This window comes from Periplaneta americana, chromosome 4 (genome assembly GCF_040183065.1).
Source record: "Periplaneta americana isolate PAMFEO1 chromosome 4, P.americana_PAMFEO1_priV1, whole genome shotgun sequence".
Classification (NCBI taxonomy): Eukaryota; Metazoa; Arthropoda; class Insecta; order Blattodea; family Blattidae; genus Periplaneta; species Periplaneta americana.
In genome coordinates this window covers 196912926-196940332 of record NC_091120.1, presented here as the reverse complement: position 1 = coordinate 196940332, position 27407 = coordinate 196912926, and the positions used below count along the sequence as shown (strand labels likewise).

At 36.1% G+C, this 27407-nt stretch overlaps 1 protein-coding gene across 1 annotated transcript in view; it reads left to right on the top strand.

Annotated features, from left to right (window-relative positions):
* The first annotated feature begins 307 nt into the window (after nucleotides 1-307).
* Nucleotides 308-27407, top strand: part of LOC138698895 (rap guanine nucleotide exchange factor 6-like) — a 107860-nt gene continuing 80760 nt past the window's right edge. The window contains exon 1 of the mRNA XM_069825088.1: nucleotides 308-877. Within this exon, the coding sequence (XP_069681189.1) occupies nucleotides 806-877 (72 nt within the window). The 5' untranslated portion in view covers nucleotides 308-805. The remainder of the gene's footprint in view (nucleotides 878-27407) is intronic.

Below are 27407 nucleotides of genomic sequence, written 5' to 3'. Positions count from 1 at the left end.
GAATATCATCAGTATGCCCGTCTAGATCATGTACCATGATATTAGTCATGGCGTTAGCTACGGTGAAGGTTAAGAGGTGAAATTATATTACGGAAGACAGGACACTTAAAGTGCCCGTGTTAAACCATTAAAAACTCGTCTCAATTTCACCCCATTAACGTTATATGGTGTAATAACCGTTTCACATTACCTCATACCCCTGCAGTGTTATATTTAACTCCGAACACGGTTCCTTGTGTTTATTAGCAACGCAAATAAGCTTTTGTCCTATTTTTCTTAAATGCGTGATGAATAAATACATTACTGAAACAATTGCATACTCACGAGCGATATTCAATCTACAACAATTAGGTTAAGGTTACGTGTGTACGCCACCAGGGGGATATAAATACACGGAGTGTGATCTTCGTTTGTTTAGTGATAAGGTTTTTATAGGTTTCCTTGAAAGTGTGTCGGATTTCAACTTTTCTCAGGGATTTTGTAGTTTAGAAGTTGCCACTTTTATTAAAGAATGTTTTGTGCCGAAGAATATAAAACAACAGAAGGTGTTTACGCGTGTGTAGATATCAGATAAGTAATTTAAGATTTCTCTCTTGAAATGTGTGTGAAGTGAGAAAAATATTTTGGATGATAAAGGCTTGAGTGAGTGAAGTGAAGTGAAGGCTGGAAAAGTTCTACGATTAATTTAGATAGGAATGTTTGAAATAGAGATGAAATTCAAGTGATTCAGTGCTTCGGAGTGTATAGGCTGTTTTTTTCTCATCAACAATTGATCTCAACTCTGGAGTTCAGTGCAGCGTCAACAATGATGACCGGATACAGCTACCCTCACTTCATCCGCGCCCTGTGGACTGAACCAGAAAAGCGTACTCTTCAGGTAAGTACGATGTGTTATGCCTTATTTCTTCTTATATTAGCCTGTTTGTTCTAGTGAATACCTTGTTTGATGTGTATTGGTAATAATTGATATTTTATAGAGTTTACCAATGTTATGTCTTTTTTTTTAAATGCGTTATTTTGAACTGTAATAGAGTTTTATTATATTACTAGCCGTACCCGTGCGCTCCGCTGCACCCGTTAGAAATAAATATAAAGTAATTACATAATTAAAATAGGACATTTGATCCAGGGAACATTCGTGTTTGATATAAGGATAAATCGTTTAATATGTTACTTAATTTAAATTGCATCCAAATAATTAAAATGCGATCATTTTGGTCCAGAGACACTCATTTGGTGCAATGACAATTCCTTTAACCTGTTTCTTAATTTTTATTACATGCGACCATAGTTTAATGAAGATTGACATCATTTAGATTTAATGTGTATATTTTATTTTACTTGTTATGGGTTTCCATTGAATTATGGTAATAACTTAATTTTAACCCATGTTTTCTACGTATTCAGCAAATGGCGCTTGGCCCACTATGGTTGTGAACCGTTCAAATAACTTAAATTATATTATATTATATTACATATTATCATATTATATTATATTATATTATATTATATTATATTATATTATATTATATTATATCAGAAGTTACTGTAATAACATTATAGCATTATGTCCATCTAGAGAAACTACACTTTCCAATGGTGAAATAATAATTAATCATACAAATCGGTTAATTTAGCTTCCGATATTACTTCATACAAACACAGAAACATTCTCTGTAGGCTATTTTTCATAGCTTTCGATTGTTGTGTCCAAGGCCCTTTATAGACGAAGTCATTTGTTTTTTATTTCAATACACCGCCTTAGATGGCAGTTATTTTAATTTTAAAACTAATTTATCTCATTAAATATCAGTCCTATCAACATTTTTCAAAGAATAAAACTTATCAGAAATCATATTTAAAGAAACTCTTGGTATGTAATATTTTTCACAAAAATCAATAATAAGCGAGATATTTCGATTTATTTAATTCAGGCACCCTTATAACCCCCCTTTTAAATAATGTATTTTGAATGGCATGTAGCCTAAAATCTAAGTTACAACGAACATAATTTATATTCCAGTTTTCATCGAAATCCGTTCATCCATTATCGCGTGAAAAGGTAACAAACATACAGACAGACAGACAGACAGACATACAAAGAAAAATTTCAAAAAAGCGGTTTTCGGTTTCAGGGTGGTTAATTATATATGTTAGGACCAATTATTTTTGGAAAATCGAAAATTACCAGAAAATTTTCGGCTACAGATTTATTATTAGTATAGATTTATATCCGAACCCACACTTTCAGAAATCGAAACTGCGATAGAAAATCTGAAAAAGTACAAGCCTCCAGATATCGATCAAATTCCAGCAGAATTAATACGAGAGGGTGGAAGCGCATTATCTAGCGAAATTTATAAGCTTGTACTTCCTATTTGGGAAAACGAAATTGTTCCAGAACAATGGAAGGAGTCCGTAATCGTACCTATCTTTAAGAAGGGGGACAAGACTAACTGTAGTAACTTTCCAGGAATATCACTTTTGTTGACGTCGTACAAAATTTTGTCTAATATTCTTTTGAGAAGATTAACTCCATACGTATATGAAATTATTGGGGATCATCAGTGTGGTTTTAGGCGTAATAGATCGACTATTGATAAGAATTTTTGTATTCGACAGATATTGGAGAAAAATGGGAGTATAAGCGTACAGTACATCAGTTATTCATAGATTTCAAAAAGGCATATGACTCGGTTAAGAAAGAAGTTTTATATAATATTCTTACTGAATTTGGTATTCCCAAGAAACTAGTTCGATTAATTAAAATGTGTCTCAGTGAAATTTACAGCAGGGTCCGTATAGGTCAGTTTCTATCTGATGCTTTTCCAATTCTCTGTGGGCTAATGCAAGGAGATGCACTGTCACCTGTACTTTTTAACTTCGCTCTAAAATATGTCATTAGGAAAGTTCAGGATAACAGACAGGATTTGGAATTGAACGGGTTACATCAGCTCCTTGTCTATGCGGATGAGGTAAATATGTTAGAAGAAAATTCACAAACGATTGGGGAAAACACAGGAATTTTACTTGAAGCAAGTAAAGAGATCGGTTTGGAAGTAAATCCCGTAAAGACCAAGTAGGCTTATATGATTATGTCTCGTGTCGAAATGGAAACATAAAATTGGAGATTTATCCTTCGAAGAGGTTGAAAAATTCAAATATCTTGGAGCAACAGTAACAAATATAAATGACACTCGGGAGGAAATTAAATGCGGAATAAATATGGGAAATGCCTGTTATTATTCGGTTGAGAAGCTTTTGTCATCTAGTCTGCTGTCAAAAAATCTTAAAGTTAGAATTTATAAAACAGTTATATTACCGGTTGTCCTGTATTGGTGTTTAACTTGGACTCTCACTTTGAGAGAGGAACAGAGATCAAGGGTGTTTGAGAATAAGGTTCTTAGGAAAATATTTGGGGCTAAGGGGTATGAAGTTACAGGAGAATGGATAAAGTTACACAACGTAGAACTGCACGCATTGTTTTCTTCACCTGACATAATAAGAAACATTAAAACCAGACGTTCGAGATGGGCAGGGCATGTAGCACGTATGGGGGAACCCAGAAATGCATATAGAGTGTTAGTTGGGGGACCGGAGGGAAAAAGACCTTTGGGGAGGCCGAGACGTGGATGGGAGGATAATATTAAAATGGATTTGAGGGAGGTGGGATATGATGATGGAGACTGGATTAATCTTGCACAGGATAGGGACCGATGGCGGGCTTATGCGAGGGCGGCAATGAACCTGCGGGTTCCTTAAAAGCCATTTGTAAGAAAGTATTGACAGTTCCAGTTCTAGAGCTCTTTGAATAGTTTCTCGTGTTGTGTTAGTTACTCGAAGGCGCAGTAATTTCACATAGCGTTAATCTTTCGCTCAAGAGTACAACAGTTTGAAGAAGACGAAGAAGAAGAAGAAGAAGAAGAAGGAGAAGAAGAAGAAGAAGAAGAAGAAGAAGGAGACCAGCTCCACTGTGTTAACGCAGTTCCTTTATCTGCCCGCTGGGCTAATAGTTTACAGAGCACTACAATATTGTAAGAGACTAGTCGAACCGTCACGCCTGAATGTTGCATATAGAGCGTCGCCTTTCACTTGCGTTCGTGTTTGGTGCGATGATCGATACGCGATATCGATCAGAGGGTACATGCATCGCGTGCAACAGCCCCCTCACCCCTCGACATGCGTATCATTTCTTGTTCTTGACATCCCCCTCACAACAACCCCAAGATGCACGGCTGCTCCCAGCTGCCGTCGGGGGAGCGTCACCCCTCTAGGAAGGGACTAGCCGCTCCTGTCCCACCGGACCGAACACCGACCGGGCGGCCGCAGCGAACGACAAGAAGCGCATCGCGGCGGCCTGGGATGGCACTTTATTTTGACTATTTCGTTTATATGACGTCATTGCATTTTCGACCAATGAACTGTAATGAAATTTTGAATTCCAACCAATCACAGTCAGACTTTGCGATAATTTCTGCAGCTAGATTTATCGCTATCAATTTATCGCATGGTCGTTATCGGCAGATCTCAGACCTCTCGTGACATTACTACAGATAACAGATAAACGCTTGGACCTGGGGATACTCAGCCGCAGACCCCGAGTTGAAGATGACGCGAAATTCTCTTGAAACATATTGTAAGTAGGTATATGACTAGAATTGGATCATGGATACGTTTGATACGCCAATATCGAGAGCGATAATACTTCTGGAAAAAGTAATCGATAATTACTTTTTAGGGGAGTTTAATTATTTGTGCCGCCTGAATGCAAGAGCACGAAATGGAAATATAAAAATTGGAAATTTATCCTTCGAAGAGGTGGAAAAATTCAAATATCTTGGAGCAACAGTAACAAATATAACACTCGAGACAAAATTAAACGCAGAATAAATAAAGGGAAATACTTACTTACTTACTTAATTACTTACTTACTTATTTACTTACTTACTTATTTACTTACTTACTTACTTACTTACTTACTTACTGGCTGGCTGGCTTTTAAGGAACCCGGAGGCTCATTGCCGCCCTCACATAAGCCCGCCATTGGTCCCTATCCTGAGCAAGATTAATCCATTCTCTATTATCATATCCCACCTCCCTCAAATCCATTTTAATATTATCTTCTCATCTACGTCTCGGCCTCCCTAAAGGTCTTTTTCCCTCCGGCCTCCCAACTAACATTCTATATGCATTTCTGCATTCGCCCATACGTGCTACATGCCCTGTCCATCTCTAACATCTGGATTTAATGTTCCTAATTATGTCAGGTGAAGAATACAATGCGTGCAGTTCTGTGTTGTGTAACTTTCTCCATTCTTCTGTAACTTCATCCCGCTTAGCCCCAAATATTTTCCTAAGCACCTTATTCTCGAACACCCTTAACCTATGTTCCTCTCTCAAAGTGAGAGTCCAAATTTCATAACTATAAAGAACAACCGGTAATATAACTGTTTTATAAATTCTAACTTTCAGATTTTTTGACAGTAGACTGGATGATAGAAGCTTCTCAACCGAATAATAACAGGCATTTCCCATATTTATTCTGTGTTTAATTTCCTCCCGAGTATCATTTATATTTGTTACTGTTGCTCCCAAGTATTTGAGTTTTTCCACCTTTTCAAAGGATAAATTTCCAATTTTTATATTTCCATTTTGTACAATATTCCCGTCACGAATAATAATCATATACATAAATATGGGAAATGCCTGTTATTATTCGGTTGAGAAGCTTTTATAATCTAGTCTGCTGTGAAAAAATCTGAAAGTTAGAATTTATAAAACAGTTATATTACCGGTTGTTCTGTATGGTTGTGAAACTTGGACTCTCACTTTGAGAGAGGAACAGAGGTTAAGCGTGTTCAAGAATAAGGTGCTTAGGAAAATATTTGGGGCTAGGAGGGATGAAGTTACAGAAGAATGGAGAAAGTTACACAATGCAGAACTGCACGGACTTTATTCTTCACCTGATTAATTAGGAACAATAAATCCAGACGTTTGAGATGGGCAGGGCATGTAGTACGTATGGGCGAATCTAGAAATTCATACTGTATAGTGTGTTAGTTGCGAGGCCGGAGGGAAAAAGAGCTTTGGGGAAGCTGAGACGTAGTAGTTGGGAGGATAATATTAGAATGGAGTTGAGGGAGGTGGGATATGATGATAGAGGCTGGATTAATCTTTCATAATATAGGGACCGATGGCGTGCTTATGTGAGGGCGGCAATAGACTTCCTGGTTCCTTAAAAGCCATAAGTAAGTAAAAGTAAGTAATAAGTAAGTGTGCAAGACGAGATTCGGCACGTGTGAAAATATATTCCGATTATTAGACGTTGATAATCGACCAATATTACCTATAAATACATTTATTCCAATTAACAAATTCTCCTGTTACTTTTTTTTGTTACTGTAGGCCTATATTATCTTTAGTTTTTTTTATCTAGATCCAATTTAACTTATGTATATGTTATCTTAGAATTTACCGGTATAACCTAACATTTACCATTATAGTGCGGTAAAACCCCGAAATATCTTAATAGATGTGTACATTTTGAACTTTCACCAAGAGATGATGGTAAATCTCAGGATTTACCGATTGGTTATGGTAAAATAGTATTAATTTATTTAAAAAATCTTTACTAAGATATGCCGTTCTTCACATCTTCGCACTTTTACATATATATTTCCGATTCATCTTTTTATTGCTGTTTTAGGATCTATTTAAAAACATAAATAAAAATACCTCAGCAATGACCGAAATAATTTGTATTTATTTTAAATTGCAGTTATTTAAATACTTTTATATTCCAATGTGATTATAATAAACAATATTTCGTATTAAGAATAGTGAAAAATACAGTTTTAACCACTGTCTGTTATTGTATTCCATACAAAAATTAAGAAAGCCTTTACATTCCCTCAAACAGTCCAGGTCCACAAATAAAGTAAAGCAAACATTATGAATGATAATTCTTGTTACAACAAGGTTGACTGTTACAACATTTAGAATTACACAACATGGAATGTGATTTAGGCCTACACAAACATTTTTTGTTGAACACTTTTTTAAGCAGTTACACTTTTTGAACCCTTATTCTCCAACAAAAGATAGTTTGCCAACCACTTCCCGTACACTAATTTATTCTTTTCCTACTTCTTCGATGGTGATAAATTTTTTTTTGCTCACTGTAAATTGCTTCTTCGTGTAAAATGACTTCATTTCGTTAGCTTTGGTACCAAGTTTATAAAACTAATCATCTTGAATATTTATGACCACTGCTATTAATGATTTTGCGTCAACTTTTGCCCAGTCTACATCCGGTACTTTGATTCTAAAATTCTGTCCGACTGAAAGTTTTGGAATTTTGTTACAAGTGACTACTTTCATTTTCTTCGCTTGCATTTAAAGACCTTCTTTGGCAGCCTCTTAGAACCGCTTCATTTTATCGATCCTGCAAACATATCTGAACCTGCACAACAGAGGCAGGATTCTTCGATCTATGTTTTACCAGCTCGCATCAGTGAATCCTGAGATTTACTATCATTTCTTGGTAAAAGTTCAAAATGTATTAATCTAATAAGATATTTTGGGGTTTTACCGCACTATAACGGTAAATTTTAGGTTGTACCGGTAAATTCTAACATTTACCGGTCCTCGTACATTTACGGTAATATATAATTTATTTGCAAGAAATAGTCTGCCCAGGGATCCTGGGTTGCCAAAAACACAGAATAACACACATATAAGAATAGTAATGATTACAGTAAGATAGATGAGCCAAATTGAAATGTGAACCAGGAGCTTAAGTTTAAGAATTAATAAATGTGTACATATATTGTAACAATCACACACTTACGGATAGAAAGGGGGGGATTATGATATTCCGTATAAATGATTTTTCAGAATTGCCACAGACCCTTTAATGCTAGAAGTAATTATTTTTGGAATGATATAATGGATTCCAAATGTTTTGATAGTGTTTATAGTTGATCGTGGAATGGTGCCCCTCGCTCCGATCATTAAACCATGTACTTCCCAGGTGCCTTCCATCTGATATTTTTCTCGAAAATACGGAATAGTAGGCTCATAAATTTGTTGTTTCTCTTTGTTGACCTCAGATGGTTGGGTCTGGCTCATCTCAAATCTAACAGTTGGGTCCAGTATAAAGCCTTTACTATTAGTCTTGTCTAGAGCCACGATGTCCGCTCTTCTAATTCCGCCGCCTTCAGACGCAACGCAGTGCACCTCTTCATGGACCTCGAAAGATCTTTTTCTAAGGGCCTGTGCCATTAGTTTTCGGATGTTATGATGGCGTGAATTTCTCAGGAGTTCTCCATGCTGACAGGATCCTAGGACGTGTGCTAAGGTTTCAATCTCGTTTGTTTTTTTGTACGATAGTGTTTTCTCGTCGTTACAGCAAACGGCCGCCACGATTGAAAGTTGATTTTACTGAATTCACAGTTTCCAACCTAGATAAATATGGTGGCAGACATGTAGAACACACAGTTGTACGGTAGGTTTGTGCTGTGTTCGGTTACTTTTTTTTTTATCACTCTGTATGTATCTTACTCAACACTGAGGATCTGTGTCAAACACCAACTATATAAGCTGACACCAGATAGCCTTACTTCAGAGCTTCATATTTGTTGTCCGCTGGTGTACACTTGTGATTTCATTACTGCTTTACGACTTGAACACCCGCAGGAAGATCCATCCCTCGCCTCTCAGCGAACGGGTAAAGCCCCGCTGTGTCGAAATGAGAGGGGAAGGGGTGTAATATCAAGACTTCTCCGCTCAGTTAAGTCCACCACGGCGGTTAAACTACAAGCAGCTGCCTACAATTAAAATGTCTTCTCCTTGGCAACGATAAAATTAATTAGCGGTGGATTTGCACAGACTGTCCCTTGCGCCTGCGTGCTAATGTTCCCGGAAAACCATGGAGGAATAGGCCTACTCAGCTACAATCAATTTGACTTACAAGCAAATATTCTCATGGGGGCAGACAAAAAAAATTATTTATTTCTTCCACCATCAAGATAAATTTTGGCCACTCGAGCGCAATTACGAGGATCGTAGAAATATGTTTTCCTTGGGCCGTTTACAGAAATAAAACACAATTTCATAGGGAAAATGTATTGGTACACGCATAGCGATTGTTGAGGTATTTTTCAACATATTCCTCACCGGAATTGAGACATTTGTCATATCATGGGATCGACAGAGAGGTGCAAACGGCTGTCAAAGGCTGGTTCCGATTCCAGGCGCCAGACTTCTACGACACAGGGATATAAAAGGTGATCAGATTTGATTACTGTGCCATGTATTGTATAATACTCCAATAGATGGACAGTTTGGTAAAAAATTTTGGGCAGAAACAATTCGTATACTAAGTCAATGCCAAAAGTAGGGAGGGTGTGGAACTGCCAATCAGATTTGATCACTGTGCCCGTGTATTGTATAATACTCCAATAGATGGACAGTTTAGTAAAAAATTGTGGGCAGAAACAATTCGAATAAGTCAATGTCTGTAATAGGGACTGTGTGGAACTGCCAATCAAATTTGATCACTGTGCCCGCACCTGGTGCGAACTACGGTCAAGATACATTAGGTACCTTGAAACGGTATAGGCTTTGGTTTAGGACGGGATTCGTCTCTATAGCCACAGGGTACATTTTGCAATATATATATAGGCCTATATATAATCTGTTACGTAGTGTTGTTGCTGTTATTCTGTTGTTATTCTTCAGATGATTTTTTTGTGTACAGATAGTGTGGTTCCTGGTACAGATCATCGTTTTTTTTAACGAAGGAAGTATATTTTTCTATATCATTTATTTATTAAAGAATGTATTATATTTGCCATGATTTCTAACCGTAGTGTTGCTGCTGGAATACAGATACTTTCATTTCATTATTTGTAAGCAATTGTAGCTATGTATTTTATGCTCGACCATGCCGAATTGTAGTAATTATACACCTGGTAGTGGCCCTTTAATGCACCTCATTAAAGTACACCTATTCATTATAATTCAGTTGTTCAGCCAATGAGAAATCACCATTGTACTGATAGTACCATTATAAAACCGCAAGTATCGATTAATCTCGGATATGCAATCGAAAGACAATTAGCGAAAAGTCACGGAGGCTGGAAATCCAATACTGTCGCAGAAGGTTATGTTCTGTTACTATAATAATTAGCGTTAATTGTAAATAATATTCAAATAACATCAACTTGTCATCTCGTTTTTCATTGTCTAAATCAATTTCCAGGTTATATTAAGATTAATGTTCATGTTACTCTCTAGATTATATCAAGGTCAATGACATTAGTTCCTCGGAAAAAATCAATACTTTCGCGTCTGCGCACATCTCACAATTTAGAAGGTCAGTTCCGCTCCTCACTTAGATAACCATAGCATGAATACTTATGAATAATTTCAATTTAGAAATATGGTCGAGCATAAAAAGTCGTATGAAACTTGCCTATAATGGTAATTAAGAAGCTCGTATGAAAATTATGAAACGAGCGAAAGCTCGTTTCATAAACAAAAATACTCGCGTCTTAATTACTACCATTATAGGCTCGTTGCATAATGCACTATTGACTGGTTATTGTTTGTCTTTGTATCGCCAGTTATCCAGTAAATAATATTTTAATATTTTTTTACTTTAAATTTGTCTGGAACTGAAGAAGTTAAAGTTTCGAAAACGAAACCGAACTCAGAAAAATTGTCATTAATATTAACCATTGTGAAAGCTTCTAGTTTTACTTGTTCATAATAATTAGTGCGGACAAGCATTTGGATCTCCTGCAGATGCATCTCGCATGGCTCACAAAGTACGTATCTAATTGGACAGGAGATGGACTGATAAGACAGTGAGAGCGGCTCGTGGAAAGCTAATTAAACCGTGTGCAAGCTGTCGATGTTGAAGGAGCAGTGGGAATCTAGCATGCAGTTCCCTGCAGTTTGCCACCTGCAGCTCGCGAATTAAGAATTGACAATAGCGAACATTCAGAATTCAGGACACTTCTTCGCTAATTACGTACGGGAAAGCGTTAACTGAAACTTGTTTGTCTACTGAATTTGTGATCACTGTTATCCATGTTACTATTATTTCGGTGGCTGCATTGTTATGAGCAGGGAAAGGATTTATATGTAAATACATATTTACTTATAAAGCTAATATAATTTATATTTTGCATTATCTTTATGTTTCACAATGTGTAGGGTTGAAATATCCTACTTTTATTTTCCATATTTTTCCATATTTTAGAGTTTAGTACATATTTTCGTTAATTTCCATATATTTTCCATATTTCATATAAAACAGTCCATATTATATTAGGTTTAACAATAAAACAAAACAAAATTCCATTAACTTTTAAAAATACATTTCAACAATAGAGATTTAAACACATGTTCAGTAATCCCTTTAACATCAGAGTTATTTGAAAATTAGCAGTCCTATCAACAATGGGAAAGTAAGTTACAAAACTGTATTAATTTAATTTAAAATTTTTAACAGACTTCAGTTGTGCAGCTCAACAGTTAAATGCCAGTCAGAGTACACATAGGTTCAGTTTTGTAAATCATACTATAAAGACGGTAAATATGCCAAAAGTACGTCATTCAGTCAATTTAAAATCAAAACTAACAAGTTACATTTCAGAATTTAAAGAAGATGGTTTATCAACTGACAATAAAATATTATTTTGTAATTTGTGTCAGTGTGCAGTATCATCTACACAAAAGTTCCTGGTGCAACAACACATTACAACTAGTAAACATCAGGCCAACAAACAACTAAATTCCAAGCAGAGACAATTGTTTTTAACACAACCAACAACATCGAATGTAAGATCTGAGTTTAACATCGACCTGTGCCGTTCTCTCATCTCTGCTGATATTCCTCTCTACAAACTAAAGAATAAGGTCTTCAGGGAATTCCTTGAAAAATATACTCAACATACAATCCCGGATGAGTCAACACTTAGGAAGACGTATGCTCCATCCATCTACGATGAGACAATACAGAAGATAAGAGATGAAATTAAAGATAGTTCAATTTGGGTTTCCATTGATGAGACTCCCGACAAAGAAGGTAGACTTGTTGGTAATGTAGTTATCGGTTTGTTAAGTGAACAATATTCTGAACGAATTCTTTTACATTGTGATGTTCTAGAAAAGTGCAATAACAAAACTATAGTTAAACTGTTCAACGAAGCTATGGGTATCCTGTGGCCAAAGGGTATTATGTACGATAATGTGTTATTCTTTATTAGCGATGCTGCCCCTTATATGGTCAAAGCTGGACAAGCATTATCTGTTGTATATCCTAAATTGACTCATTTTACTTGTGTGGCGCATGCATTTCATCGTGTGGCAGAAGTGGTCAGAGACAATTTCCCTAAAGTAGATTTGTTGATTTCATCAGTGAAAAAAGTATTTCTCAAAGCTCCCAGTAGAGTTAACGTGTTGAAAGAAATGTACCCTGAAATTCCATTGCCACCAAAGCCAATTTTAACTAGATGGGGTACATGGCTAGAAGCAGTTGAATATTATGCCGAACATATAGACTCTATTAACAATGTTCTCCTCGCATTGGACTCTGAAGATGCAGTCTCAATTGATACTGCGAAAACAGTTACCTGTGACATAAGTGTGAAGAATGACTTAGCTCACATTCAGCATACATTTTCATGCATCATAAAAACGCTCAAAAGTCTCCAAAATAGGCACCTTTCACTATCTGAAAGTTTTGAAATTATAAATAGTACTGTGGAACAACTGAATCGTGGTAGAGGTAAAGTTGCAGATGCAGTAAGAGCTAAGGTGGACACTGTACTTTCAAAAAACCCTGGATATGAAGAACTACAAAAGGTTGTTGCTGTGATGAGTGGTGAATCAACAGTGAAGATTAACTTGGACTTATCCCCAGCAGACATTGTGAAATTGAATTATGTACCAGTTACTTCTTGTGACGTCGAACGCTCTTTTAGTCAGTATAAATCTATCCTCGGAGACAATAGAAGAAGATTCACTTTTCAGCACTTGAAAGAAATGTTTGTAACCTATTGTTATGGTAACAGACAATAAAAATTGTGTTTTGTTGAAACTACATTGGAAGATAAGGTACGTCCATTATATTTTTTGTTTAGTTTGATTAAAATGTACCAATATTTAACGTACATAGTCATTTTTTTATAATTTTAAGTCCATATTTAATTCCATATTTTGGTAAAAATCCATATTTAATTCCATATTTTGGTAAAAATAACTACATATATATTTACATATTTCATATATTTTTAGTCCATATAAATCCGTTCCCTGGTTATGAGCGTTCTGCAATAAACTGTATATAGAAGAGAAACCGTAGGTAAAAGTAAAATAAGGCAGTGATGGCTCTTGGAGAAAGAATAAATATATAATTATGAAAGAGAAACAGTAATTAAAAATAAAATTAACCAGTGGCGGCTCGTAGATAAAGAATAAAATGTATGGAAGAGAAACTGTCGTAAAACTAAAATAAGTCAGTGGCGGCTAGTGGCTAAAGAATACATATGTAATTATGAAAGAGAAACAGTAGGTGAAACTAAAATAATGCAGTGGCGGCTCTTGCAGAAAGAATTTATTTTAATTTATTGGGTTATTTTACGACGCTGTATCAACATTTAGGTTATTTAGCGTCTGAGTGATATGAAGGTGATAATGCCGGTGAAATGAGTCCGGGGTCCAGCACCGAAAGTTACCCAGTATTTGCTCGTATTGGGTTGAGGGAAAACCCCGGAAAAAACCTTAACCAAGTAACTTGCCCCGACCGGGATTCGAACCCGGGCCACCTGGTTTCGCAGCCAGACGCGCTGACCGTTACTCCACAGGTGTGGACTGCAGAAAGAATAAATATATAATTATGAAAGAGAAACGGTAAGTAAAAATAAAATAAACCAGTGGCGGCGCGTAGATAAAGAATAAAATGTATGGAAGAGAAACTGTCGTAAAACTAAAATAAGTCAGTGGCTGCTCGTGGATAAAGAATGAATATGTAATTATGAAAAAGAAACGGGAGGTGAAACTAAAATAACTCAGTGGTGGCTCTTGGAAAAAAGAATAAATATATAATTATGAATGAGAAACAGTAAATAAAAGTAAAACAAACCATTGGTGGCTCGTGAATAAGAAATAAATACATGGAAGAGGATCCGTAGCTACATATAACATAAGCCAGTGGCGGCTCGCAGATAAATAATATATGGAAGACAGACAGTGCTTAAATGTAAAATAAACCAGTGTCGGCTCGTGGATGAATAAAATATATGAAAGAAAAACCGTCGTAAAACTAAAATAATCGATGCCGACTAGTGGATAAAGAATAAATATGTAATATATTATGAAAGTGAAACAGTAAGTAAAAGTAAAATAAACTTGTGGCTCCTCGTGGATAAAGAATAAGATGTATGGAAGATAAACAGTCGTAAAACTGAGGCGTCCATTTGCAAAAGGATCGTTGTCCATGCTGTTTAATTTTAGGGAATGTGATAAAAACGTTTTATTGTTATTTTTGATTGGAAAATGTTATTGAAACTTTTGTATTTGGTTTATTCATAATTGTAGAATGGCATTCTGAAATAATTAACTTCAAATTGTTATTGGTTTTTGTTAAAAATAAGGTTATATACTTGGAGAAGGGGCATTTTGAATCTCTTCGTAATTTTCAAACGCTTTTTATACAGGTTTAAATGCTATTTGGAACTGTAAGACGTGTATATTTAGATAGAGAATGATGATCTAAAAGCAGGGATACCAATATCTCAATTTCGAAAATTTATGGACGAGGGCGCATTTGGAAATGGACGCCTCAACTAAAATAAGTCAGTGGCGGCTCGTGGATAAAGAATTAATATGTAGTTATGAAAGAGAAACATTAGGTAAAAGCAAAATAAAGCATTGGTGACTCGTGGATATAGAATAAATACTTGGAAGAGAATCCGTAGCTACAGTAAATATTACTCGTAGTTGAAAACATCAAGTTTTCGAGATTGTGAGTTTTGGAAATAAAGCTCACAATTATTGACCAACGTATGATTACTGCTACTTAGTTTGATGATATCAAATGAAATTACGTATTATTTGAGGAAGGTGAGAATTATTATATAATATTTTTCCGCTATAATAATAATAATAATAATAATAATAATAATAATAATGGTAATATGGCGATTAATTTCTTCGTAATACTATAAGTTTCGTGGCCTGCTTAATTGCGGGCGGTGAACGACATTTCTACTCATCTTCTGTTCACGGGCGACGTGTTGCGTTGTTAGAAGAAGCTTTATGAACATAATTTGAAGCAGCAGGTTTAACAGGGTGTCATCAGCTTTATGAACTGCGTTTATGCGACATAAAATCTCCCTGGTTTATTGTTAGATATATGTCCCAGCTCCTGAACGTCATTAACAGCCCCAATAAAATTATCTGCTCATCTTGGAGCCAATATGCTGCAAACTGTTATTGTTCACAGATGTGACAGTTAGTGGAAGACGCAGTAGCTGCAAAAAGACAGTTTACCAATTTATTTTCTCATACTGAAATACTGCATTCCATTTTATTTCTAATTAAGTAGAACTGGATGTGTTTAAACTGACGTCATTTACCAGATACTTGTTATTTCCGTAGAAATCTACAAAAAAAAAAAAAAAAAAAAAAGAGCATACAGTTTCCCAAAAGTTTTCTTTTGCCACTTGTGGGTTTTTAAAAATAAACGATTCATGTATGTGTTGACTAGAAATCTATTTACAGAGAAGAACAAGGTTAAGGGCGTGTATACACGATAATTATGCCCGCATTCAGTACATTTATCGCAGGAGAAATTACGGCATGGAAACAAAATACATTAAGAAATAAGAAATTAGTTTGGAATATGTAGTGTATGTCTTTCTCGTGTTAAATTCTATCATATCTGATTAACATGTTTCGGCCTGTTATTGGCCTTCTTCAGAACTGGTTGTTGCTGGTCTCGGCGCCTTTTGTTTTGTTTCCTGTGGGGGTGTGTTTGTGTAGTGTAATGTGGAGTCAAAGAGTGTGTGTGTTCTGAAATTGTGTGTTGAGAATTTCATTTGGATGTGTTTTAATGTGTCTGTATATTTCATATTGTTCTAGTGTGTTTAGTTTCTGGCTTTTTGGTTGGATGTGTAGAATTTCCATGCCTGGGTTGATGTCTCTGTATGTGTGGTTAGCATTTGTGATGTGTGTGTATGTGGAAGTGTTTTGTAATTTTGCTATGGCTGTGATGTGTTCTTTGTAACGCGTTTGAAATGATCTGAAGAAGACCAATAACAGGCAGAAACATGTTAACCAGGTACGATGTACCAGGTACCAGGTGTGATGTTTTATATAGCGACCTAAGTGCTGAACTTTCTCAAAAACGTCAACGTGTACATAATATCTGCGTCCGATTTATTTTCAATATCCGCCGACATGATCATATATCGGAATATTTTCTACGACTCTCCTGGCTCCGCTTGCAAGATCGACGATTAGTACATTCTCTTTGCCTGCTATATCGAATTATACATGATTCCACACCCAACTACCTTGTCTCTCGGTTTACTCTCCTAGCTTCACATCATAATCGTAATACACGTTCACAGCACAATCTGTTGCTATCGATACCACGTCATCAGACATCTCTGTACTCAAGTTCTTTCTCAATAGCCATGGCCCGCTCATGGAATTCGCTGCCGCTGGAAATCAGGAGCAGTCTTAGTCCTCAGTTGTTTAAAATTAGGTTGTTTAGATATATTTTAAATGCACAGAACTAGTTTTTAGGTATTATTATTATTATTATTATTATTATTATTATTTTACACACTCATTACTTTATTTTTCCATGAACACTAATATCTAGGTAATTGTCATTGTCTCAATGTAACCCGTGCTGTGCTGATCATACTAATTGTACTATTCCTTTAGTTGTGAGATTACATTCATACTAGTGGCTTGTGCAGCAATTGCTGCAAACTAAATCCGTAAAAAGTTCAAATAAAAATTGTTCAGATTTATTTTCATTGAAGAATACCAGACATTTTGATAGTTATTTGCTTCCATAATAGTGACAACATACTCCCTCTGAATGTTTTTTTTTTTTTTTTTTGCCAAATACTTTTCCTGGAACCTATCCGTCTTCAGTTCTTGAGTTTACTCCCTCTGAATGTTTTTTTTTTTTTTTTTTTCCAAATACTTTTCCTGGAACCTAACCGTCTTCAGTTCTTGAGTTTCAATGCGAAATCGCTAGTAACAATGTCAGGATAATTAGTGGGTTTTTCATGTGAGAGTAATGCAGTAGCTATTTCGGGTCATTGCGGATTGTAGGTGAAAGTTAAGAAAATGTAAGGTTTGTCATGCTTTGAACAAAAGACTTAGGATCTTGGTATAGCTGCTGCATGTTTCGTGAACTACCCTGAAATGTAGAGGGCAGAATCACTTTTTCCCACTAAGAGATCTTGCTGAGGTGATCAAGAGACTACAAAATCTTGTAAGCCTCTTATTTTATCAATAAATAATACCTTTTGGCCTTTTCTTATGAATTGTAATTTCTTACGCTTCTTCCAGACAATACTGATCTATCAAATACTGCTGGATTAATTTGTGTAACAATGAATGTTATTTCGTATATTTTCTGTAATATAGACTGTTGTGAGGAATTTTTTGCTGAGATGTGGAAAATGAGGCGAATGATATGTCAGAGTTGTAGAATCTTATATGCGCCCTAAATAAAATTGTCCATCGTAAATCGTTAGCAGCTTCAGTGTTTCATTTGTTGCTGGTTGCGGGAAATAAACTTACTCATCACGGTAGCGAGAAGTGAAATGACATGCTATTTTCCCTACAACTAAATATGCTTGGCAGCGATCACAAATCTAATCAATTAAACCAAAGGAATAAGAAATTAATTTTTATGTAGTTTAAAGACGCAGCTAAAATAGGAAGCGTGACTCAATTATTGCCAAGGAAATTTAGAGAATCAGACATATAAATATCTATATCACACTGCCATTACATGTATGAAAAGGATCCAAACCACTTGATTAATAATTTCAAATTATTTCATTTTTAATAACAATATTGTTACCTTACGTAAGTTTTATAGTTTTTAGTAACATAAGTTTATATAGGTCTATAGCCGTTACTCAGTAAATTATAGAAATGAAGATCTAATATAAAATATTCTTTCTCTGCGTCTACTTGCATGAAGCCCCAAATGGTTTCACTTTCATATATCAGTATAGCATTATGTATTGCATTAACTATAATAATATTCCATTTTTAATGGTAATAATGTCATCAAGCATTCTTAAGTTTTGTAGTTCTTAATATCCAATACACAGCTGTACTCGGAAAACTACAGACCAGAGAATCAGACCTCTAAATTATTTTTTATACGTTATCAAAAAATTGCACAAATGAAGATCGACATATTGGCATTATGATGGGAAAGAATCTGAGCCGTCTGAACTCTATGTCAGCAGTCCTGTAGGTCATGGCCTTCGTGTAATAGTCTATTATTTATTGTAGTGTGTGTTTTATGCTCGCTTCGCTTAAGGAAGCGAACATCAAGTCGGCCGTGAATGCAATTAATTAGTTCTCAAAACTGACGAAAGATGGATTTTGGAAAAAAGGAAAATTATGTAGGAAAATTGACATTTCACTGAAAACTACTACTTTTCCGAAAAACTTTGGGTTCCAAGCTTCAAAATGAGGGGTCATTTATTAAAATCCGTTCAGCCGTTTTCCCGTAATTTCCATTACCAGTTCAAATTATATATATAGATGTATAAATTATTTTTTTTTTAAGTTAATACTTGTATACTAGATGTATTTTCCTGTTTGTCATTATGTATTCAGTCTTTTTTTTATTATATATATTTTTTATTATTGTTATTTTAAAGTTAATACTGATTGTGTATGTGTATTCAATCTCTCTTTTTTACTTAATTATGTTCATTATTATTTTTAAGTTAATATTTGTATACCGGTATGTATTTTTTTTGTATGTGATTTGATCCTGGTTGAGTGGAAGAGAAGGCCTGATGGCCTTAACTCTGCCAGGGAAAATAAAACTATTATTATAGAATTTAACACGAGAAAGACATATAATATATATTCCGAAGTGATATAGTGTTAAAAGTTGTGTGATCAAGATAAGATATTCGTGTAAACTCATGGACACAATAAACTTTACACTGATTATAGTAGGAGCAGTCTAGGGTCTCTATATTAATAACAAGTTACTGTAGAAGTGACGATCCCAAGGTACGAGACGCTAATCTCAAGAGTGAACTGTCACGTCACTTCCCTCTTGTCTCAACCAGAATGCAAAATCCCTTCCTCAGCCCCCACAGACAGGTTTACGAACACGCCAGCCGCACTTCTTCGGCAACTTCTCTGACACGTCTGTAATGCGTGTTGTCCACATTTCATTCTTATTGTAGGAGGACTTCAAAGTTTATTCCCCTCGTATCGCGGAGGTTTGCAAAGCCTTCTCATGTCAGGTTGTGAATTCGTGACTTATGAACTAAATTAAACAGGACAGGAGCAGACGTGGGAAGTCTGTTACAGGATTTCTGAAGAAGCCATTTTATGAAATTGCATTACCAAAAAGAAATGCAAGATGTGTACAAAGGAAGGGAGCAACAGGGCTTGTTAAGGAAGAGGGATATTATGACTGACATCATACTACTGATATATGTCAGAAAGAAACAACGTTGTCCGGAATTTCTTTGTATGCACTTCTTATCCTGGAGTGAAATTCGGCCCTTTCTTTTGAATTTATAGTATAGGATATTTCAAAAGTCAGTTCAAACATTAAACCGCTATAAATATTATAATATTTGAGACAGGGAAAAAACCAAAAACATCACAGTGTTGGACAAACAACGGGGTTTACAAAACATTGTCAAGATGTCCGCCGTTCTCTTGTTCAACGTACAGTATTCTATCTGCAACACCATGCACAGTATTTTGCAGATAATATCTTGGAATATTGGCAGTTTCTTGCGAGATGGCAACTTTTAGTTGCAGTAGGGTTGTTGGATATGTCAGGAAAACTCGGATTAAAATCTGGAGATCGCGGAGGCCACATTGTTGGAAACTACTTACTGATGACTTTGGTCGGAAAATGATCCTCAATTACGCATGTTAACTCCACCATTAACTTTTAGTAGGTTATTTTACGCCGCTTTATCAACATCTTTGGTTATTTAGCGTCTGATGAAGGTGATAATGCCGGTAAAATGAGTCCGGGGTCGTAACTTAAATTGCCCCAATAAAATAGACCAGATATAGAAAATATAAACAAAAAAACATAAAAGAAACATTAATGACGGAATTATTCACCAAGAATTACCCAAAAAATAATTCCAAAAGCAACGAAAGTTACCCAGCATTTGCTCATATTAGGTTGAGGAAACCCCGAGAAACCTCAACCATGTAACTTGCCCCGACCGGGAATCGAACTCTGACCACCTGGTTTCCCGGCAAGACGCGCTAACCGTTACTCCACAGGTGTGGACAACAATAGAATAAGACAGACTTACAGTAAACGAGGAGCGCTACTACAGCATGTTACAGAACTTCGTCATCCCTAGACTGAGGAATCACGATATGGAAAACATAATCTTCATGCAAGATGGCGCTTCACCCCACATCTTTATCCCTGCAAAACAATTAATTACGCAGATGTTTGGCGATCGTGACATCAGTCGGCACTTTCCAACAATGTGACCTCCGCGATCTCCAGATTTCAATCGGGCCGACTTTTTATTGTGGGGTTACCTTAAAGAACGAGTTTTCTGACACATCCAACAACCCTACTGCAACTGAAAGATGCCATCTCTCAAGAAACTGTCAATATTCCAAGACATTATCTGCAAAATGCTGTGCATGGTGTCGCAGATAGAATGCTGTACGTTGAACAAGAGAACGGCGGACATCTTCCCAATGTTTTGTAAACCCCGTTGTTTGCCCAACATTGTGATGTTTTTGTTTTTTCCTCTGTATCAAATGTTAGCGGTTTAATGTTTGAACTGACTTTTGAAATAACGTTGTACATTCTTCACAACATTGACTTAGCAGCGATTCAGTCCTTTCATATAAAGTAGACAACCATGTTTTTTTCAAACTGGTGTGGAGTATAATGAAATAAGACAGACTGTTACAGTAAACGGAGAACGCTACTACAGGATGTTACAGAACTTCGTCATCCCTATTCTCAGGAATCACGATATGGAAAATATAATCTTCATGCAAGATGGTGCTCCACCCCACATTTTTATCCCTGCAAAACAACTGCTTACGCAGATGTTTGACGATCGTGTCATCAGTAGGCACTTTCCAACAGTGTGGCCTCCGCGATCTCCAGATTTCAATCCGGCCGACTTTTGGTTGTGGGGTTACCTTAAAGACACATTCAACAAAAGAACGGCGGATATCTTTCCAATGGTTTGTAAACCCCGTTGTTTGCCCAACACTGTGATATTTTTGTCTTTTCCCTATCTCAAATATTATAATATTTATAGCGGTTTAATGTTTGAATTGAATTTTGAAATAACCTATAAATTTTTCACAACATTGACTTGGCAGCGATTCAGTCGTCTATATAAAATAGACAACTATGTTTTTTCGAATTGGGCACCAAGCGGTACAAATGTCGGCATAAATTCAACATCATCCATAACAAAATATGATCACAATTGCACTGTTGAACACTGATTCCGTAGAAATCAGTCAATTTATCTTTCAACGTGTTCTGGCTCCTTCCAGAAGATCATAGAAAAATCTACTGTCTTTCCCGTCTCTCTCATAAAGTACATTTTTCAATCAAACTCCATCTGATACACAATAATATCTCCATGCTCTGTAGGCTATACCTACATATCCCTCACACGTAGATATCCCAGGAGTTATCATTAAATGGCGCCCTTGGAACGGAATATGATAGGCAAGCCATTGTAATACCAGGCGCTTATCTATCTAATATCTATCCCATTATCCCAGATAGTGGTCGATCAGGGTACAAAGCACGTGTAACAGGGCAACAATCCAACTATCGTGGCGGGGGAGGCTTCCTCCAGGCGGAGGTGCTTGTCTTGTCCAAACAGCAAGAAAATCAATCACACTCCAAACACGAGCAACAGCGATACATGGACCCCGTTGTCTTAACAACACGTATTCTACAAAAAAAAAATGACAGGGGATTTATCCAATCTCTATAATTACGTAAAACGTTTATGCTACCGAGCGAGTTGGCCGAGTTGGTAACTTTTGAGACTAGCATTCAGGAGGTCCCGGGTTCAAAACTGGTAGCCAGCACTTTGAGGTTTTTCATGGTTTCCCTCAGTCACAAAGGCAAATGCCGGATTGAAAATTTACATACCATGGTTCATCATCGCGTCTCTAACTTATCTTACATTAAACTCGACTATAAGTCAAGTCAAACATTTAAAATAATTATGGAAGTGTGGAGAACGAATGTTTTCGCCGTTACGGTATCATCAGGTCCTATTTCATACACTATTTGTTTATTAAGAAACGTGTTTATAAAGGATTATCTCCTGGCTTAGTTGCCTCATGTGTGACGCCTTATTGGTGTCACTTATGAGTAGGGACCGGATTTTTATGTAATTACATATTATATTCCTTCCAACCTAACCATATATAAATAACAAATCTTTGTGAATCTTGTAATTACCATTAATATATTAAAATTTGCTACTACATATTTTTACATATTTACCCCACATTACATATTACATATTACATAAATCTACATATTTACGGGTTTTATTCACTTTTACTTCTCTAAAAGGAAAAAAAGAAAGCTTCTGCTGGGGAAGTTTACAATTTGAAATACACAGATTTAAAAAGCCTTTTTACCTTCTCGAGAAAGGATATATTTCGGGACAAAACATAACATCTTAGTTCCAGGAAGTAAAAGAGGCACTCACCCCTTACCGCCCACTGTAAATATGAGTGAACAAAAGGCAACCTTTCTCATACAACTACTTTATATTATAAAAATCAAGGAGAGAATAATCTCATACGCATAAGCGGGCGTAGTAGTAGGGTCTAAAGACCTTACAAAGTTACAAGAAACAATAAACATCATGTAAAATGATGCAGTGAAAACAAATTTGATATAAATGTGGAGACAAGATAAAAATGATGATACTCAGAAACGGAGGAAGAGCACGAGAAACAGTAGAAATCGTCATGAAGAACAGAAAATTAAAAATTGTACCAGACTGCAAATATCTAGGCTTAACAATACAAACCAGCGCAGATATTGATATTAAATATTTTCATGATCTTACATATTTCGGTACAATTTCAGCTTATTTTTCGTACATAAATATGTACATATTTCACACCTTGATATTACATAAAAATCCGGTCCCTACTTATGAGGATCAAACTCGTCTCCGGACAGTTGACGACAGCTGACAAACTAACAAACAACACTATCTTTCTGATGCGTTCGTGGGCATTAACAGAGACTCAGGTAATGGTTTTGGAAAAGTCTGTACATTCACAAGTAGGCCTACACCCTTCGTAAAATGTGTGTTCATTTCATCAATATGACAGTGCTGTGTAGAGGATTTAAACCTACGATCCTTTCAGCAGTTGTTGCTGGATCCTGAAGAGAAAAGCTGCTTGCTGTACCTTTCCCTTAAATCCCCGATTCCTGCCCCGGTGACTCCTTTCAAAGAAAGTACGAGCTTGTTGGGTGCATTGTTGTCCTTGCACAAAAGACCCTGATGCGAGCTAAACCTACACTTTCTGCGTGCACCCGTAGAGAATGTATATATCAAGGGGTTGCCTATCTTCGCAACCCTATTTAATCCTGTGACCCAGTGAGAGTTTTACTTCGCTGATATTTTAAGCTTACAACACGTAAAATAACTACTTCTTGTGCTTTTCCTTATTTTTCTTTTAAATAGCATGGTTAATGCTTAGCGAGTCTGTTCTTGCATGCGTTTGAACTGTGTTTTGCATGCCGACACTATTCATGAGACTTCAGCATATCTTTCCACTACTTTTAGTTTCTTCTCATTAAAATCTGAGGTCAGAGAATATTTTCACTGCGCTGGCTGTAGTAGGAAATCAGTACAATTTTACAGTCGTAAGTCAGTGGTAATAAATAAGAACAGGTGGAATTTTAGTTCCAAAATTTCTTAATTTTTACACCTTACACTAACTTCTTAAAGGCTGTGTGATGTATCTTGTCTCACTGTGAAAAGAGAGAGAAAGGAGATATGTCTTACTTCGTCTCTGTTGTTACGGTGATGGGGGAGTGAGGCGGTGCCGTCCATCCATCCAGTGGCGGAAGGGACTAGTTGATACATTCTGTAGCGCAAAATAAAATAACAAAATATCTCTCTTCGTACTGTGTAGTTCCGTCACTAAGCTTGTCTTTTAAGAAATTGAGTTCCGGTAGCCTGTACAATAACAAGGTTTTGAAAGGAATCCTGAAAATTTACAACCCTCCTATAATCTCCACCCTCATTTGAAGGGACTCGGTTTTATTGCTACTGACACAAGATATAATCACTTGCTGTGTTATTGTTTACTATTTTCCTCATATTCTTTATAAAGTTCTTGCTATATTTCCTTGATTTTCAAAAACTTACTGCCATTCATTCGTTCATTCATTCATTCATTCATTCATTCATTCATTCATTCATTCATTCATTCATTCATTTATGCATTCATTCATTCATTCAGTCATATCAGTTCCTCTCTCTGTTCTATTCGTCTCTTTCTTCTATCCCTTTTCGTTTTCTATATAATTTCCTTTTCTTTCTTTCTCCCTTGTATCCTTAACTCTGTGTATCTTGTTTACTTTCTCTCTTTCGTTCTAGTTGCCTTCCTCTATCACTTGTTTCCTTCTGTTTTTCTTGTTTCCTCCTTCTCTTTTTCTTCTGTATTTTCTCTTTCTCTCGCCTCCTTCATCTCTATGTATTTTGTTGCCTTCCTCTCTATACATCTTGCTTCCTTTCTCCCTCTCTTTCTTTCTTTCTGTATTTCTTTCCGTAATTCCTTGTTTCTTTTATCTCTTACTTTCTTATTTATGTCTTTCTCTCATTTGTCTCCTTTCTTTCGTTTACTTCTTCTATTGCCTGTCAATTGTTTCTTTCTGATATCTCTTTCTTATTCCCTTCCTTTACCTCAGTTGTTTTCCTTCTCTCTTTCTCTCTTGTTTCCTTCCTCTATCACTTGTTTTTCCCCTCTTTCTTTCTTTCTTTCTTTCTTATTTTCTTCATTTCTTTCTTATCTTTCATTCTTATTCCCTTCCTGTATCTCAGTTGCTTTCATTATCTTTCTTTCTTATTTTATTCCTTTCTTGTCTTTTTCTTTTCTCTCTCCCTTCTTCTCTTATTTTTCTTCCTTACCACAGTCTTCACATATTCTCTCTATCGTCATATTCAACTTTCTTCTTTTCTTCTTTATAGCCATATTCATCTTTCTTCTTGTCTTCTTTATTGTCGGCTTCATCTTTCTTCCTTATCACCGTCTCACCTTTCCTATCTATCGCCATATTCATCTTTCTTCATTTCTTCTTTATCGCCATATTCATCTTTCTTCATTTCTTCTTTATCGCCATATTCATCTTTCTTCTTTTCCTCTCTATCGCCATATTCATCATTCTTCTTTTCTTCTTTATCGCCATATTCATCTTTCTTCTTTTCCTCTCTATCGCCATATTCATCTTTCTTCTTTTCTTCTTTATTGTCGTCTTTATCTCTCTTCCTTATCACCGTCTCACCTTTCCTATCTATCGCCATATTCATCTTTCTTCTTTTCTTCTTTATCGCCATATTCATCTCTCTTCTTTTCCTCTCTATCGCCATATTCATCTTTCTTCTTTTCTTCTTTATTGTCGTCTTCATCTCTCTTCCTTATCACCGTCTCACCTTTCCTATCTATCGCCTATTCATCTTTCTTCTTTTCTTCTTTATCGCCATATTCATCTCTCTTCTTTTCCTCTCTATCGCCATATTCATCTTTCTTCTTTTCTTCTTTATTGTCGTCTTCATCTCTCTTCCTTATCACCGTCTCACCTTTCCTATCTATCGCCTATTCACTTTCTTCTTTTTTCTTTATCGCCATATTCATCTTTCTTCTTTTTTCTTTATCGCCATATTCATCTTTCTTCTTTTCTTCTTTATTGTCGTCTTCATCATTCTTCCTTATCACCGTCTCACCTTTCCTATCTATCGCCAAATTCATCTTTCTTCTTTTTTTCTTTATCGCCATATTCATCTTTCTTCTTTTCTTCTTTATTGTCGTCTTCATCATTCTTCCTTATCACCGTCTCACCTTTCCTATCTATCGCCATATTCATCTTTCTTCTTTTTTTCTTTATCGCCATATTCATCTTTCGTCTTTTCTTCTTTATCGCCATAGCCTATTCATCTTTCTTCTTTTCTTCTTTATTGTCGTCTTCATCATTCTTCCTTATCACCGTCTCATCTTTCCTATCTATCGCCTATTCATCTTTCTTCTTTTCTTCTTTATCGCCATATTCATCTTTCTTCTTTTTTTCTTTATCGCCATATTCATCTTTCTTCTTTTCTTCTTTATTGTCGTCTTCATCTTTCTTCCTTATCACCGTCTCACCTTTCCTCTCTATCGCCATATTCATCTTTCTTCTTTTCTTCTTTATCGCCATATTCATCTTTCTTCTTTCTTCTTTATCGCCATATTCATCTTTCTTCTTTTCTTCTTTATTGTCGTCTTCATCTTTCTTCCTTATCACCGTCTCACCTTTCCTATCTATCGCCATATTCATCTTTCTTCTTTTCTTCTTTATTGTCGTCTTCATCTTTCTTCCTTATCACCGTCTTCACCTTTCCTCTCTATCGTCATCTTCATCTCTCTTCATCATCTCCAGACTGATTTTTGTAGTGACGTCCTAGGCCTATCTGTGTGGACTTGCTTCTCCCGGGTTATGATCTCGAATCATGTTTTGATAGCCACGTAATGGAATCCCGCCACACACTCAACTTCGTGACCAGGTTGCGAGATGCGTACCAGCAAGACACGAGTAAAACTTCTTGTCTGCTATTGCCCGTACGAAAAAATAGAAAAGTTTCAAACTGCCTCTGAACTCAGAAGAGCTTTAATACTGTGCCGCCGGGACAGAAAGCGGCTAAGCGACTAATGTTATTGCTGAATCCATTTCCTGGAGGAAAAGAGTGCTTTGAGAACTGTTGTATCTCTAACAAGATCTTGCAAGGAGGAAAATTCATCCCACGTGGCTGTATGTCAAGTAGCGAGGGTTGTGAAGGTTATAGGAGCAACTAACCAAGATTTTTGTTATTCCTCCCTTGAATAATACAACGCAGTTCTTT